The sequence below is a fragment of the Lithobates pipiens genome, unplaced genomic scaffold (genome assembly GCF_037356315.1).
Source record: "Lithobates pipiens isolate NorthernLeopardFrog02 unplaced genomic scaffold, aLitPip1_a1.2 Scaffold_16, whole genome shotgun sequence".
Classification (NCBI taxonomy): domain Eukaryota; kingdom Metazoa; phylum Chordata; class Amphibia; order Anura; family Ranidae; genus Lithobates; species Lithobates pipiens.
The window spans coordinates 117,560,322-117,575,669 of NW_027507748.1; the positions used below are offsets into that span (position 1 = coordinate 117,560,322).

The 15,348-nt window shown below is 42.3% G+C and overlaps 1 protein-coding gene across 1 annotated transcript in view; it reads right to left on the reverse strand.

Annotated features, from left to right (window-relative positions):
• The window catches only part of BLMH (bleomycin hydrolase), an 87,250-nt gene that overhangs the window by 48,080 nt on the left and 23,822 nt on the right, over window positions 1-15,348 (reverse strand). Inside the window, exon 6 of the mRNA XM_077480343.1 lies at window positions 14,573-14,665. Coding sequence (XP_077336469.1) covers window positions 14,573-14,665 — 93 coding nt within the window. The remainder of the gene's footprint in view (window positions 1-14,572; window positions 14,666-15,348) is intronic.

Here is a 15,348-nt window from a genome sequence, read left to right on the forward strand (position 1 = left end):
CTAGTATGCAGAATGATTTGTTTCTCTCGTTTAAAACGTTAAACTTTTGAACTGACCATTCTTATCACAAATGTAAACTACACATGTCCTAGTTCAGCATTAGGTCAGCAAAAAAAAAAAGTCAGCATAAGCCTTAGCAGTTCATAAAAATATGCATCATGAAGGGAAACAGAATGAAAAAAGTTCAAACAGTCCTTTGAAGATGAATGTTTACGTCAGATTATGTGCAGTCAATGCACGATGTGTTCATGGTGTGCTGACCGTGCCTTTAACATGATCTAAATGACATCTAAATATCGGTCATCAGAGACCACACAACGAGCCTTATTTTTTCTGTTTCAATATGTTTATAAGATTTTAAAACAACCACAACATAGAAAGTGTCCTTGATTTGAAGAGCAAAACAGTGCGATCGGTCCACAACACAGGTGCTACATAGTAATAACTGTACTGTACAGATAAGGCACAGGTAGTAAAACATGCAGTCCACTATAGCAAACATAAAAACATGACAACCAGTAGAATATCCACTCACCGGCCACTTTATTAGTTACACCTTGCTAGTAGCGGGTTGGGCCCCCTTTTGCCTTCAGGACTGCCTTAATTCTTTGCAGGATTCAACAAAAAGGTGGTGGATAGATTCCTCAGATTTTGGTCCACACTGACATGACAGCATCACGCAGTTGCTATCAGATTTGTCGGCTGAACATCCATGATGCGAATCTCCCGTTCCACCACATCCCAAAGGTGCTCTATTGGATTGAGATCTGGTGACTGTGGAGGCAACTGGAGTACAGCGACCTCATTGTCATGTTAAAAAAAAAAAACAGTTGGAGACAATTTGAGCTTTGTGACCAATTTAGGCGAGTCTGTGCCAATTATACCCTCGGTTTCCTGTTTAGCAGACAGGAGCGGCACCCATTGTGGTCTTCTTCCGTTGTAGCCCATGTGCTTCAAGGTTCAATGTGTTGTGTGTTCAGAGATGGTATTCCGCATACCTTGGTTGTAATGAGTGCCAATTTGAGTTATTGCTTGCCTTTCTATTATCTTGAACCAGTCTGCCCATTCTCCTCTGACATCAACTGGGTATTTTTGTCCACACAACTGCCGCTCACTGGATATTTCTCTTTTTCAGACAATTCTCTTTAAACCCTAGAGATGGTTGTGTGTGAAAATCCCAGAAGCTCAGCAGTTTTTGAAATACTCAGACCAGCCTGTCTGGCACCAATAACCATGCAATGTTCAAAGTCACTTAAATCCCTCCTCTTCTGCCATGTGATTGTGGCTGATTAGCAATTTGTGTTACCAAGCAATTGAACGGGTCTACCTAATAAAATGGCAGGTGAGTGTATATCAAGCCCATGAGTGGGACCTGTAAAAAAGGTAAAGCTTGGTATTCCCACATCCCACTGTCCAACCAATGTAGGCATGGTAAATACCAAGGTTGCAACTTGTGTCTAACAGCCAGGTCCCATACTGGGCTTTTCCAGGCAGATGCTATCGCAATGGTCACCACAAGAAACTTTAAACAAAAAATATCAAGGTCTGAGAATACCATCCACATGTTTGTTAAAAAGGACAACTATTTACTATTGTCACTGAATAAATCAAACAATTTACTCCTATCCAGAACCATTTGACATTAGTACACATTCACCAAGTATAGTACACGGTATCCCCCTATCTGCAGCTCCATTAACAAAGAGGGGAGGGAACCTGTGAACATCTTGGAGAAATAAGATACCATCTAGAGAATGCCTTAAAACCGCCTCAAAGAGCAACATTCATGTTTCCCCTTTACATCCTTAGGGATGAATATTTCCAGTTCGTCTCATCAATTTCCTTTCCTAAGTCTCGCTCCAAGGAAAGTGAGGTCATGTCCTAGGTGTGCATACAAAATGGTTTGTACAGTGCTGAGATGCTACCTCTCTAAACCTCCCCAGGAAACATATTGATTCATAAGCTATGCCCATGGTTTTACCAGTAGTGGTTCGCTAGAACGCGTGCAAAAAGTGTAATAATTTGCCGTAGGTGAAAAAAGGTCAGAGGGCGGCATCCCCAACTGCCGAATAAAATAGGTGGAAGGGCGGTTCCCTTTATGGTCAAGAAAATGGCGTATACCGTAAGAGCCTTATTTTTCAGTATTTGAAATGGGTATTGACTGTGTTGTCTGAGAGCAACCAATCACTTTCAGATATAAATAAAAGTGTAATGCTGGGTACACGAGAAGTTTTTGTCCCCTCCACCACCAGACCACAGTGAGTGATCAACGCTGGTCACATGCTGCTTTTCCAGCTTGTTTGTTCGAGCGAAGCTGGTCGAGGGGCTGTACACATGGGCCTATGGAGAATATGGAAAGGCCCAATATACCACAGTGCCAGTTTCAGTGAGGGAACATGGAGTAGGAGGTTACGAGATGACAGCCAGATCCTCTCCCCAATCTGGTAGGAAGGCGCAAGTAGTTGTCAGCGATCAGCATGGAGTCTGTAACCATCACTGGCACATTGCAAGGACTCTGAGCAGCACCTAAGTGGAACCGAGATCACGGAGATACTCCTAACGTAGGGATTCTTTGAGGAACAAATAGGTTAGGCAACATGGATGGTTGGAAACCATCATTTGCCATAAACTGAGACAATCAGGAAGCAGCATTGACGGCACTATTGTGAGCAAATTATGCTCGCCAAAACCTGGACACAAATTGGCTACCCCTGTCCGAGATAACCTTGGGTAGCCCATGTACCGAAAGATCTCCAGAACAAAAATGGATGAAAATTCTATGGATCTAGGCAATTTCTTAAGTGGAATACAATGAGACATCTTCAAGACGCTGCCAACCACCATAAGAATAACTGTTGCCCTGGTAGTTGGTTAACTCCACAATAAAATCCATAGAAAAGTGGGTCCAAGGCCTCTCTCCATTGAGTATGGGTTGTAGGAGGCCCATTGGAAGGTGTTGTGGTGTTTTACGCTAAGCACACATGGAACAAGCATCTACAAAGGTGGTTACATCAGTGTGGAGACTAGGCTACCAGAATTGTTGAGAAATAGACCAGATGAGCCGATTCTTCCTTGGGTGACCAGCTGCCTTGGGAAAATGAGCTGGAGCAAAGCACTGCGAAAATTCTTTGGGACAAAGCAGCAGTCACAAGGTTTTTCAGGAGAATGGATCTGAGCAGCAAGAATTCTGTCACAGAAGGAACCAGCTTCATCTTGGAGAAAGAGGAAAACTGTTGCGACAATGCATCAGCCCTTACATTCAATTGAAACTCGACAGAAAAAGAGTCCATCATGTCCTTCTGGGAGAGAAGCCTTTAGCCTCAGACAAGAATGCGAGATTCTTATGGTCAATCGAAAGGAGGACTAGCACAGTGATACCCTCAAGGAGAAGCCTCCATTCTTTAAGAGCTAAAATGATTCGCTAGCAATTCTCTGTTTATAATCTCATAATTGCACTCTGCAGGAGGCAATTTCTTAGAAAAGTAGCCACAAGGATGCATAGCGATCTCAGGAGGTAGGACGTTGAGACAGAAGGGAGCCTACTCCAGTCTCAGACACATCAACCTCAAGAATGAAGGGTAACAAAGGATCAGGATGTGCCAGCACAGGAGCTGAAACAAAAGCATCCTTGAGAGACAACGGCTTTCATGGAATCCGGAGATCAAATCTGTGGGTTGCCGTCCTTCCTGGTCATATCAGTCAGGGGTTTGACCAGAGAACAGAAAGTACGAATAAATTCTAATAATAATTGGCAAAGCCAAGAAAATGTTTAGCGGACGTAGACCTACGGGTCAAGGCCACTGTAGAACTGCATAGTTTCTCTGGGTTCATCGAAAAACCGGCAGTAGAAATGACATAACCCAAAAATGTAACCTGTTCACGATGGAACTTGCACTTTTCCAACTTACAATAGAGGTTATTATCTCTCAACCTCTGTAGCACACTGGAGACATCCGTGTGGTGGCTCTCTAGGGATTTTGAATATAGGAGATTGTGGAGATAAACCACCACACATTGCTGCAGCATATCTCAAAGGATATCTGAGGATTTCCTGAAAAACTGCGGAAGCTTTGCAGAGACCAAACCACATTACGTGGTATTCATATTGTATGGTCCTGGTATTAAATGCAGTTTTAGATCTGTTGCCCTCCTTCATCCTCACGAGATTGTATGCCCCTCTCAAATCGAGCTTTGTTAAAATCCGTTGAGGTGGTCAAATAATTCCATATAATCAATGGAATCGGATAAGCGCTCCTAATCGTGATGCGACTGAGACCCCTATAATAGATACAAGGTATCTTTTTCACAAAGAAGCCAGCACCAGCAGGAGAAGAGGATTTGTGGATGAACCCTCAAGAAAGTGAATCAGCAACATAGTCCTCCATGGCTTTATCCTACAAGACAGACAAAGGGTAGACCCAGCCACGAGGGGGCATGGCAACAAGTTGAAGGTCTATTGCACAATCATACAACCGCTCCTTAAAAAGGAAGGTGTCTCGAGTTAATGAGAATGGCGAATGTGATTACGTTTTCCAGATCCGTAGGTATGTCTCGGGCTGCTCTCTCATCTTTAATATTATCCAAGAGATCACAAGTAAAAGCAGCCATGAGGGCCTCATTGTTCCAAGCAACCTCTGCTGTCAAAGTATGGAATTCAATGGCATAAAATCGGCAACAGTTCTCGTACTCTGATGGACATGAGGCTCTTCGCAGCATAAGTTAAGCAAGCGGGTGTCAGAAACCATGAATCAGACTGAGACAAAAGAACAGTTAAAAATCACACTTGTTTAATAATAATAATAAAAAAAAAAAAAAAAAAAAAGTAAAAACAGAGTAAACGTAGTCAAAACAGCCAGAGTTCAGAAACCAAAACGGATAGTCAGACAAGCCAAAATGTCAGGGAGCCAGAGATGAGCGTAGTAGAACAGCAAGCAGGATCTAGAGCCAGAAGGAATGTCAGCCAAGCAAGTTTTAACACAGGAGAGCGTCTCTAGAGATGTGACCAAGGCGAAGGCAAAGATCATCTGGACTGAACGGCTTAAGTAGGCAGGACTGACGAGCAGGATATCATCAACAGGTGAGTCACTGTGGAGAGATAGGAGCTGGCAATTAGCTGACAGCTGAGTGGCCAGCTTTGAGAAGGAAGGGCTGAGCCTAGCCCTGACAGTGAGAACATCAAATACCCTTTTAAAAAGGAAGCCACAAACTCAGTAACTCAGGACAATGGGTTTTTGCATCTCCCATGGAGGGTTTGCTAAGGCTCTATCAGAAAGCAAGGAAATAATGAAGCTTACTTTGCTTCTGTCCGTGGGAACACCTGAAGCAGCATCTCAAAGTATATCCCAACCTGATTGAGAAAACCCTCTGCATTGAACGCCATCGTCCCCAAATCGCTTGGGAAGCAGAGCGGAACCAGACATACCTCTTACAAAGGTAATATTTGAGGCGGGTGCTGCACATAGACTGGAGCAGCAGAACGAACGGCCTGCAACACTGGTTGTACTGGAACAGCCACAGTGAGAGGATACAAGTGAGCAGTATGAATCAGGAGCATCTGTAACACTATGGTAAACTGATCCATGCGGTGGTCCTGCTCATTCAATCTGGGAAAAAAAAAAAAAATTACCACTAGGTGGATCTTCTGAATTCATGGCCTTCTCCTAATGTCAGGAACCATGAATCAGACAGACAGAAATGCAGTAAAAAAAAAAAAAAAAAAAAAAAATCACATGTAAATGGTAAAAAAAAAAAAAAAAAAAAAAAAAAAAAAAATGGTACAGATCAGTGAACTTAGTCAAAACATAAGCCAGGGATCAGAAGCCAAAAGCAGGTAGTCAGACAACCCAGTAATCAGGAAACCAGAGATCAGCGTAGTTGGAAGCAGAAGAACAGGATCAGGAACCAGAAGGGACATCAGCCGGGCAGTCTTTCACAGGAACGCAACAGAGAAACTCTAGATATGTCGACCAGGTAAAGGCAGGAAAGGAATGAACAAGGAGGTTTAAAGAGCCAGACCCGGCTGGGTGTGGGTGAGATTTATGAGCAGATAATGATAACCAGGTGAGCCACAGAGGAATCAATGAGTGCTGACAATTATCCAACAGCTGAGCAGCCTGAGCACAGAGAAGAGAGCTGCTAAGAGCCCAGCCCTGACACCACTTTAATTATACATGCACGTTCACTTAGTTTTCTCTAAAACTCCCTGCATTTCACAAAAAATACCTGTTGATCAAACTCCACCGAATGTAGCTTCATGTGATAGGGTGGCAAAAATGGTGCACTAAGCCAGAATATAGGGCAGAGTTGAAACTCATGTAGACTGTGCCTGCTTGAACTAACGTGGGATGAAAAAAATAGAAAATAAAATGTTAAATGGGGTGTGTCTATCAGCATCATGACTGCCGAGTCACAAGCCACTACTTTCTGGACTGACAACACTGCTTCTGTAACTTACTGTGTGCTGCAGTATCGGGGGGGGGGGGGGGGGCAGAGTGGAGGGTGTGCGAGACACAAATGGAGGATTTGCCTAGGCTAGGTCAGGGAAGGCAAGTGGAGTTTTGTTTATGAGGCTTGTGGATCACATAGCAAGTGCATCTGGTACTTGTTTCATAGGAGTTACAAAGGAGCCTTTGGTTAAACTTTAGTTAATGTTAATACGTATGGGCATAGATAATTAAGAAGATCTACAATAACCATCATACCTTTCAATAACAAATAGCCCAAAAATGAAATCATTCTGTCTACTGCAAGATATTGTACGGTAATGCTTGCTGCAAAACTGCATTAATTGAACTACCCTTCCATATTAAGAATGCCTTGACCAATTAGTCTTTGATTAGCTAGACTATAGTCTAGGAACAGGGTTACTAGGTTTAATTATTAGCTACATAGAAGATAAATCCAAATCCAATCTGGAAATAAAATTAATCCAACAAAGCTGATATTTCTGCAGCTCTACCATCTTCCTATAGTTGTAAAATGCATGATATTACTACTTTCCTGATAAGGTTTTAGATGTCAATACTGATAACAAGGTATTGTGTAACAGTAAGATGAGGTCAATGGGAAATATGCTGGGTCAGTTATCTAAATGAGTGATTATATATTGGATATTTGCTTGTAGAACAAGTCAGAGTACGGTGCAAAATGTTGTAATCCCATAGGAATGAATCATTCTGGCAGCTCTTCAATATTGAAGGGTGTAATCTAACAGACATTTATTAAATAAGCAAATGTGTATCAAATGTGGGTCAGTCTACTCAAAACAGATACCTATTAGTGGAAAATGATAAACCAGTGGATTCTTGGGGTCTCAAATTTGTTGGCTATGCGCCCCACTCTTCCTTGGAGTCACATTACTCTTGTTGAACCTTTAGTGGAAAGAAACCTACAAAATGCCACACAGAGGTGAACTCCACTGAAAAAGGCATGCATATTCCAGAGACATACAAGACAGTAGGTCAGGCAACCTACCTGCCTATACACAAAACTACTTAGGCTTCATGTACATGGGACATTTTAAAACCTCTCCTGAATGATGGAACTTGACAGCTAGCAACCGATGTTTAAAAATGACTGTTGTACCACATTTACATGCCGCATTTTCGTTAGAAGCGTTTTTTGCATTGCAGATAGTCAGAAATGTAGCCCTACTAAAAATGCCTATAAATGAAACGTGGCGAAATGTGAGTTATTGGGTTTACAAGCTGTTACAGGTATTTGGCCTTTCAAATGCCTCTGAACATCTGTCCTGAATGCATTTTTTTGCTTTCCAAAAAATGCTTCTAAAAACTCAACTGCCTAGAAACTACTATAAGACCCCTTTCACACCAGGGCGTTTTGCAGGCGCTATAGCGTTAGAAATAGCGCCTGCAATCCGCCCTAAAGAAGCTGCACCATTGTATGTAGTGTGAAAGCCCCGAGGGCTTTCACACTACAGCGGTGCGCTGGCAGGACGTCAGAAAAAAGTCCTGCCAGCAGCTTCTTTGGAGCGGTCAATGGGACAGCGCTGTAATACCACCGGCAAAACGCCGCTATTGCGGCGTATTGCCGGCGGTTTTAACCCTTTTGCGGCCGCTAGCGGGGGTAAAAGCGCCCCGCTAGCGCCCGAAAAGCGCCGCAAATCCGGCGGTAAAATGCCGATAAAAATAGCGGTGTTTTACCGCCGACGCAATGGGCGGTGTGGTGTGAAAGGGGTCTAAATGACCCTGTGTACATGTACTGATAAGAGAACAGAGGAGAGTTCAGGAGCAGCCTGGGGGGAAAAAAATAAAATAAAAACACCCCCAACTGCTGTTTACCAGCAGCCATGTACATGAGGCCTTACAAGTACATTTAACCACTTAAGGACCGAGCCTCTTTTTGAGATTTGTTGTTTTTTTTTTCTTCAAAGTTAGGGTGTATATCGGTGTGCGGCGGTCCGGAAGTGGTTAAATGCAGCAGTAAGTCCATAACACATTGTTAAAGAAAAAAAAACAGACATAATGCTGTGTTTTATAATTGTATGTTGCACTCCCATCTCTTTAGGAATCCAAAGCCATTGGAACACAACAGAAATAAACTGTCTTGTAAAGGAGGGAAAAGTATCTGAAAGCAACCCAGAAAAGCATCAGTGGGCATTCTACATTTGAATGGATTAAAATCTTCTGCGAGTGTATACAAGCTCTTCAGAAGAGAACTCATTGGCCGCTAGAATCAGACATATAGCTGAATTCCATCTTAACTGCTTGCCGTCCAGTGGACGACGATATAAGTCGGCAGATTGGCATGGCTGCGCAAATGGGCGTACCCGTACGACCACTTCAAAACCGCGGACTGGCGGGTGCGCGACTGCGGACGTGATGTCCACTGGTGGCCCGCGATCGTGACACGGAGAGGCAAAACGTAAACCAGGCATTTCCCTGTTCTGCCTAGCAACATGACAGAGCTACTGCTCCCAGTGATCAGGAGCAGTGATCTCGGTTATGTTCTAGTGAGCCCATCCCCCTTACAGTTAGAACACTGAGCCCCCTAGTGTTTAACCCCTTCCCTGTCAGTGACATTTACACAGTAATTAGTGCATTTTTATAGCACTGATCGTTGTATAAATGTCAATGGTCCCCGCCATTACTAGTAAAAAAAAAAAAATAATAAAAATGCCATAAATCTATTGCCTATTTTGTAGACGCTATAACTTTTGTGCAAACCAATCAATATACACTTGTAGCGATTTTTTTTTTTTACCAAAAATATGTAGAATAATAACCGGCCTAAACTGTGAAAGAAATTTGTTTTTGTATATTTTTTGGGGATATTTATTATAGCAAAAAGTAAAAAATAGTTTTTTTCAAATACCATCAAAAGAAAGCTATTTGTGGGGAAAAAAGGACATCAATTTTGTTTGGGTGCAACGTCGCACGACTGCGTAATTGTCAGTTAAAGCGGCATAGTGCCGTATTGCAAAAATGCTTGTCAGGAAGGGGGTAAATCCTTCCGGGGCTGAAGTGGTTAATATGTGAAGGACTACATGTCTAAATTGCAAATCTATATGATGCACTGTGAATGTTAATGTATGTCATTTTAAAGTTTACACCCAGGAGAAAATAGGTTTAAATTATTGTCTATTGAATCAGATTGATACCATGTGTGGCCAAATGTTTTAGCTGCAGTGTTCTGCTGCTACAGTATTTTAATTAGGTTTGATTTAGTGGGTTTGGGTAGCAAAGACAGGCAACACAGACAGTGGTGATCCAACTTTACTGCAGTTAAGGAATACAATCTGCTCACCCCTCTAACCTATAATTGGAAAGAATAAGAATGCAGAATCATCCCACTGCCCTTGCCATCTAAAAACATATTACCTCTTGGACCAGGGAAGCGATTCCTTGGTGACTTCTCTGCCTGGCTACCCTATTTTCTCTCGTCCGCAATACCCACTATTATCCCTGGTGATTGCAACATCCCCACCAATGTTAACAGCCCAGTTGCATTCCAACTTTTCAACTTAATGTCATCCTTTGACCTTACACAATGGACACATTCCCCCACTCACTTTGGTAATAACCTTGACCTTTTTTTCTCCCATCTTTGCACCCCCTACAGCCTCACCAACACCCACTTTCCTCTATCACCACAACCTCATCACTTTCACAATGTGCTTGACTCGAACGACATGTCCCACCAAGCAGAAACCTACACCACTTTATTCCTTCTCTTTTCTACTCTGCAACTGACCACCTCCATGAAAAAATCTCATCCGTCTTGCCCCAACCTGGTCACCTATCTACAACAGTTCACTTTCATCCTCGTTGGTATCTCTTGCGCCTCACTACACAAAATATCAGGCCCCGACCATTTCCCCCCCGGAGCAAGTGTGGCGTAAAACCAGCATGCATTCACCCAATATAAATCTGCCTTCTTAACCGCTTAGCGCCAACCATAAGCACATATGTGGCCTTGGCTTTAAGGGGTTATACTGGGAGGATGCATGCAGCTGCATGCATCCTCCCGGTACAGTTTTTTAGAGCAGGCTAAAAGCCGCGTGGCTGTTATCCCAGAGGAGCAGGAGGAGACGCCCCCACCGCCTTCCACTGCTCTTCCCGGGCCTCCCGTCCCATGATACGGCACTTCTGCGGCTAGAGTGAGACTGGAAGCCAGAAATGGCTTTCTTCAAGTCTCCTTTATGTAAACACAGAAGTTACATCACAACGTCACTTCCAGTTTACTCAGCTGCCAATGGTGCCAGTTTAAAAAAATAAATAAAAAAATACAGTAATCAGAATCGCCGTTTTTGGCAATCTGAATACTTTGAAGTGCACAGGAGGAATCTGGGGTTCTTTAGAGCCCCAATCCCTCCATAAAAAATACCTGTCACCATCAATTACTGTCACAAGGGATGTTTACATTCCTTGTGACAGCAATAAAAGTGATCCAATTTTTTTTTTTTAAAGTGACAATGTCCCTGCGAGCTCACATGTGAGGCATCGCTGCAATCGTCAGGAGCGAGAACAATAATTCTAGCACTGGTCCTCCTCTAACTCTAACCTGGTAACCGTTTTTTTTTTAAATCACCGCCTATTGAGATTATTAGGTACCGTACTGTCGCCATTCCACGAGTGTCCACAATTTCAAAGCAGGACATGTTTAGGTTTCTATTTACTTGGCGTAACACGCCGTTTCACATTATACAAAAAAATTGGACTGACTTTACAGTTTAGTTTTTTTAATTGAAAGTGTATTTTTTTCCTACAAAATTGCATTTGGAAGATCGCTACGCAAATAGTGCGACATATAATATTGCAACGATTGCCATTTTTATTCTGTAGATACACTGCAAAAAAAAAAGAGAGATAGATATAGATAGATAGATAGATATATATATATATATATATATATATATATATATATATACATACATACATACATACATACATATATGTTTGGGGGTTCTAAGTAACTCTCTAGCAAAAAATACAGATTTTAACTTGTAAGCAACTGTCAGAAATAGGCGTAGGCATGAAAGGGTTAAAATACTATTCCTCCCTCAGTGATGCCAAACAAACCTACTTTGTCACCCTCATTAACACTCTGTCCTCCAGTCCTCGTTGTCTCTTCTAAACTTTTAACTCTACTTTCTCCACCACCATCTCCACCCAGTAATTCACTCACTGTTCACAAGATTTTCTCAGAAGCATGTGCAGGAGTGATGTCACGTGACACCGGACAGTCACATAGCCGGAGTTTGTGGCCCTGTAAGGAAGAGGGGTGAAGATGGACGCTTGCTGCTAGTGGGGACAGCAGACATCGCAGGCTTCGGTTTCAGGTAAGTGACACATAATGGGATAATCATTATGCTTTACCTTCGCAGGGAAATAAAGAGGAAGTAAAATCCACCAGGGTTTACTTCCTCTTTAAGACCCATCTCCTTGCTCCTGTCTGCGTCAAAACTTTTAGAACACTTAGTCTACAAATGTTTTAGCTCCTACCTCACTGACAACCACCTTCTTGACCCCTTACAGTCTGGCTTTCGCTTGCTACACTCACTAATGACCTAACTGCTAAAACCAATGGCCACCACTGCATACTCCTACTACTAAACCTCTCTGCAGCCTTTAATACTGTTGACCATCCCCTCCTCAAAAAACTCCACCCTTATGCCCCATACACACGATCAGAATTTCAGCCAGCAAAAGTCGGATGTGAGCTTTTGGTCAGAAATTCAATCAGTGTGTATGCCCCATCGGACTTTTGCTAGCAGAATTCCAGCCAGCAAATGATTTAGAGCAGGGTCTCCATTTTTCGGTTAGAAAAAGTTCCTATCCGAAAATGCTTTCGTTTGTATGAAATTCGGGCACACAGAAATCCACGCATGCTCAGAAATAATTTGACACATGCTCGGAAGCATTGAACTTAATTTTCTTGGCTCGTCGTAGTGTTGTATGTCACCACATTCTTGATGGTCGAAAGTTCGGAGAACTTGTGTGACAGTGTGTATGCAAGGCAAGCTTGAGCGGAATTCCATTGGAAAAATCATCCAAGTTTTTTCTGATGGAATTTTTGATCATGTGTATGGGGCATTAGGCTTCAAGGCTCTGCTCTCTCCTGGCTCTCCTCCTACCTATCACAGCATTCCTTCAGTGTAACCTACAACCGTTTCCTCCTCTCCACTTCCTCTTTCTGTAGGGGTACCTCAAGGTTCTGTCCTTGGAGCCTCTCTTCTCCATTTACACCTCCCCCCCCTTGGTCTGTTAATAAACTCTCATGGCTTCCAGTACCACCTCTATGTTGACATACACATCTCTCTCTACTCCTTATCTCACTCCTTCAGTCTCCTCTCGCATTACTAACGGACATATCAACATGGATGTCACACCACTTCCTCAAACTCAATCTTTCTAAAACAGAGCTTGTAATTTTTTATTCAGCCCGTGACCCAGATTTCTCCATCAAGATCAATAATACAACCATCATTCCCCCCCGCTCACGCCAAGGTACTAGGGTGTAATCCTAGACTCTGACCTGTCCTTTCAGCCCCAAATCCAATAACTATCCAAACTGTGCAGACTTCACCTCCAAAACAGCTCCAAAATACACCCCTTTCTAACCATTGACACCACAAAGCTTAGTCACTCCCTTGTTATCTCTCGCCTTGACTATTTCAACTCCCTCCTCATTGGCCTACCTCGCCGCAAGCTATCCCCTCTTCAGTCTGTCATGAATGCCGCTGCCAGATTCATCCACCTTACCAACTGTTCCGTGTCTGCTACTCCTCTTTGCCAATCCCTCCACTGGCTTCCCATTGCCCAATGAATATAATTCAAAACACTAACAATAACATACAAAGCCATACACCATTCTGCCCTGAGCTACATCCCCACCTTATCTCCAAATATCACCCATACCTTCCTCTCCGCTCCTCCCAAGATCTTCTGCTCTCTAGCTCCCTCGTCTCCTCCTCCCATGCTCGTCTCCAGAGCCTCTCCCATCCTCTAAGACTCACTACCCCAATCTGTCCAGTTCTCTCCAACTCTGTCCACTTTTAGATGATCCCTGAAAACTCATCTTTTCAGGGAGGCCTAGCCTGCCTCCAGCTAACAATCAAATCTTCCACTCCCCTCATCAGTTCATCCCACAGTCCCTACCTTTTGTTTCCCCAGCCCTTCCCTCTTAGATTGTAACCTCGCAGGAGCAGGGCTCCTCTAACCCTCTCGTTTTGAATTGTACTGTAAATTTCCTCCATTTAGAAATCCTATGTAATAATGTTACTTATAAGCACATGTCCATGTAGCCCCTAGTGTTGTCCCTTCCTCTCTGTGTGCTGCTGTATAGGGGATTTACAAGAAGCGGATATAGAATCAGATTTAGTAATGTATACTAGCTCCTTTTAAAAAGATATTCCACAATCTTTCAAGGAATACACAACTGTTGGAGAGGTTTAGATCTGTCTGAAAGTCAGCTTTAATCTGGAATAAGGTCTACACAGAAATGACCTCCAGAAAAAAAAAAAAAAAAAAAAAAAAAAAGGGGGGGGGGAGAAGGAAGAAGGAAGAATTACGATTGTCCCCTTATAGTACCACATCGGCATTGGAAATTTTCTTTTATATTGGTAAAAGTTAGTTGAGAGTTTCCTCTCCTACACTGCCATCTAGTGGCTAACATGGATATGACACTTCTGCATAAATTGACTTTTTTTTATTAAATAAACTATCCTGCAAGAACCAGGAAAACTTACATTTTCAGGCAGATCTAACTTTTCTGGAGATATAATAAATTTTATATATATATATATATATATATATATATATATATATATATATATATATATATATATATATATATATATATATATACACACACATACACACACACATACATACATACACACACACATATACACACACACATATGAAACACCTATTGAGAATTTTACAGCAGTTCAATGTTTTGTAAACCCTCAGGGAATAAAAGACAAAAATACTAGCTGCTGTGTTTTACTTGACTCAGCATACATGTATTTATCATACAGGCACACAAAGTCCTTATGGTCCCACGAAATGCAAAACTAGCCAAGAATAAAACACATGAAAACAGTTACCTCTTCGATCATAGTATCCAAAGCTGCAGAGATCTCTTCCTTTGTACAGCTGCTGGAGACCATGTTCCTCAGCCGCAGGCAATATTCCCTCATCTGCAAATACACACAAGTCATTTTGTCAGTTATACGCTGTATAAAATTAAAGTGGAACTCAAAGCAAAACTTTTACATTTCGGATAGCGTAAGGAAGGGTTATAAGCCCTGCCATAGTCAAAGCAGGAAGTGAGAAGAAATCCCTCCAAAGTGAGGGAATCCCAGTGTGTCACCAGGGTCACAAGAACTAGTTCTGGTGTCGAATTTTCATTCGCGTTCCATGGCAACGGTAAACAGGACAAAGAGCATGAATCTCCCCAACAGGGACACCGACCATAATACAAAAAATGACAGGTGTTCTAATCCCTCGCCACTCTATCCAAGACAAAAAAAGGAAAAAAAAGAAAAAAGAAAAGTTTTGCCTTCAGTTATACTTTAACATGGGTGCAACTGCAAAGTCAAGTACATACTTGGATGATCTTTGAATGTGTGCATCAAGTATTCTACCTTGTATGACCGATATGAATGAAGTCATTGCATGAGATTGTGTGATCAAAACACTAAAAACGAAGCACAGAATGTTTATTTTTTTTCTACCATTTTTAATTCTAGGACACTGCTGGCTTGCCCTGCTGATCAGAGTTGATGTTAAAGGGGGCAAAACATGGTATTAAGAACTGGGATATGTAAACTTTTGATCAGGGTCATTTGGGTAGTTTCTGTTGTCATTATGATTTAAAAAG